This window comes from Ascaphus truei, chromosome 1 (genome assembly GCF_040206685.1).
Source record: "Ascaphus truei isolate aAscTru1 chromosome 1, aAscTru1.hap1, whole genome shotgun sequence".
NCBI classification, from domain to species: Eukaryota; Metazoa; Chordata; class Amphibia; order Anura; family Ascaphidae; genus Ascaphus; species Ascaphus truei.
This window is the reverse complement of record NC_134483.1, coordinates 321929457-321932481: the sequence shown is the minus strand read 5'-3', so window position 1 is coordinate 321932481 and position 3025 is coordinate 321929457. Positions and strand designations below refer to the sequence as shown.

The window sequence follows — 3025 nt, the reverse complement described above, 5'->3', positions numbered from 1 at the left end:
GTCTTTCTCTATAATTGAAGGTTGCTAAAGATATGACCGTGAGGTACAGTATATAACCAGGATATAGAAGAGAAAGCTATGACATTATCTTAAAGAAAAATAGTTCCTGGCATCTACGTGTCACTTGGGTTTTAAGGACCACACCTGCACAATTATGTTGCCTTCAGCTGGGCATGGCCTTCTAGGTTGTAAGGATCTGTAAAAATATGTGTGCCCTGTTAGTGTGTGTGACTCATGCTTAAGATAGTATTCGTGCTTTTGGCGAATATTGCATTTTGGCAATGCTTCATAGGACCTTTAAAGACATTAAGCATCAATTAGCACTGGAATGGCTAGAGTTTATCCGCAGAAGGAAAAAAAAGGCATATATTTCCAAGTGGTAACTAAAAATGTGATACTGTCACGCACCATAGGTAATGATATGAGCATATATATATTTTTTGTTAAATCAATTATTTTCAACTAAGACAAGGTATTTTCTTGAATGGCACAGAGAGACTAAATTTACACAGATTGGACAGACCTGGAAAAAAGAAGCTTTGCCAACAATTTAAACCCTACACCACAGTACCATTCCACCCCCTCCGCACCCCCCTTTTATTTAGTCCAGATTGAATTTCATCTTAATTTTACAACTGGTTCGGCAATTAGCAGCTGTCCTGTGTTTCACTTACATTACTTGCTAAAACTAAAGGTGTTAGTGTAGCTTTTTGCTTCTACAGATGCACTCATTCCTACTCTTGCCTTAAATCTTTAGGGTAAGCTAATTCCTTCAGGGCTACCAAACAGGCCATGTTTTTAGTCCAAAACATACAGTAGTACTTAACCAAGCTGTCTTAATAATAAATCAAGAATAATGGCATAATTATATGTTGTTAATTAAGAAACCTTGAAATCAAGGGGTCTACCAAAAGAGCAGCAATTCTGGGAAAATATACTGTAACCGTACTTTGCCCAGCTCTAGTGTAAAACAAGCCATTATTTCTAAAGGAGATGATAAACTGGGGTATCAAAACCAGGGGACCTTGATAACCCTGCACCTATGTATAAAAGCATTGTGCTGACATTTTGCCCCATCTGCCCCAGCTTGTGTCTTGGAGGAGTTGGGGAGGAGTTACATGGGGCACAGGTTATAATGAGGGATATCACATTCTGCGTTTCTATGTTCCATTCTTTTTGCATTTTGTTTGTCCCCCCAAATCCCCCATATCTGAGGTGACGTAAGTCTACATTTCTGATGTTACCCTTTTGGAAAACTAGTTAAAGCAGCCTGGGTTCTTCTTTTTTTGTCATTGTTTTTATTTATTATTGAACAATATTAACAACCATATTAACTTTTCTATGATGGTGCAACTGTATATGGGGGTTTCCTCCGAAGCTGAATTTCACAATTTTCAGCTCCTGGGACCCCCCAGATACTGTTGCTTCGTCATAGAAAATGTAATATGGTTGTTAATATTGTTCAATAATAAATGGAAACCGATGATGTTGTGGCTTCCTATTGTCTCACGGATCCTGCAAAGATTTGGTAGCCATATCTTTTCACCCCCACACTCCCATTCCAAATACAGTATAGGAAAAAAATGACCCAAACGGGATCGTGGCTTTAGCTACTTTTCCAAGATCAGAATCATTTTTTTGGAGGTATGAAACCTGGGAATATATTGCAATGTATTTTTAGATATTTACAACAAAAATGTAAAAGGTAATGCTTCCAACAAAAGAATAACTGTGTAAAGGTTACAAAAATGTTTAACAGTTGCATCATATATTTTTATTATCTTAGCTGTAAAGTGACTGTAAGTGTAAAAAAAAATGCATTTAACTGCATTAGGAACTGTCTTGAAATTAGCAGGTGAAGAAAGTAAATAGCTGGTACTCCAGAGGACTTTTAGTGCAAAAGGTGAAAGTTTATTAAGAGATCAACATTTCGCCCCCTATTTGGACCTTTGTCTTGAAATTAGCAGGAACAGATAGTCCGAGGGCCACTCACATACCCTTCAAGGACCTTATTTGGCTCAGGGGCCACATGTTAAGACTGGATCTATTGTATTCATAGGTATATTTCTAACTTTAAGTCTCGTAGATATATTTGGCATCTTTTTGCGCACACACATAACGCCTTTTTATGTGCTTTTTTACAGTCCCTGAAGCCATCAAATCATGCTACTATCCAGAGCATTGCACGAGCGGTGGGTGTGGTGCCCGGGATTCCTGACCCATGCTGCGTACCACAAAAGATGTCTTCTCTTACCGTTCTGTTCGTTGATGAAAACGATAATGTAGTGCTCAAGAATTACCCCAACATGAAAGTGGAGTCTTGTGCCTGCAGATAACACTTCAGAAGTGACCTGGTAAAAGTTTAAAAAGTGATCTTCATCTCTGCACTTCCAATACATCATGTTCAAAAGGTTTTCCAGGCAAACAGAAACACTAATGCAAAAAGATACAAACCCAGAATACGGACCTCCTTTAATTAACAGTGATACTAAACTTGGAACAGTGACTGTTATGGAAACTGTAATGGAAATGTTGCTCTTGTCGAGGAAAAAATAAGTGCTTCAGGAAACTTCCAAAAATACATATATTTTTGTACCAGAGAAAAATAAAAAATAAAAACAGCTGTAGCTGTTGTTCTGTGCCTTTAGAATATTAGCATCCATCTCGTCATGATACCTATACTATATATATATATATATATATATATATATATATATATATATATATATATATATATATATATATATATACTGTATATACAAAATATTTCTTTGCAAACTTTCCCTCCAGCCTTAATTCTACTATAAGTGAAGCAAACATCTGTTACCATAGAATGAACAGGGTCATGCTCGAAATAGGTGATTTGCATGTCACTGACTTTGCAGCGTATAATAGTACAGTAAGTGTACATAACCTGGAAATATATATATATATATGTGTTTCATGAATGCGGTATCTGACATTTAGGATTCAGATTGAAGGTGAAACATACCCAAACTTAATTCACCTTCTTATTCTTTATTTT

At 36.5% G+C, this 3025-nt stretch overlaps 1 protein-coding gene across 1 annotated transcript in view; it reads left to right on the top strand.

The window, feature by feature from the left end:
- The window catches only part of BMP3 (bone morphogenetic protein 3), a 45471-nt gene extending 42795 nt beyond the window's left edge, over window positions 1–2676 (top strand). The window contains exon 3 of the mRNA XM_075606527.1: window positions 2145–2676. Coding sequence (XP_075462642.1) covers window positions 2145–2336 — 192 coding nt within the window. The 3' untranslated portion in view covers window positions 2337–2676. The remainder of the gene's footprint in view (window positions 1–2144) is intronic.
- Window positions 2677–3025: the final 349 nt, after the last annotated feature.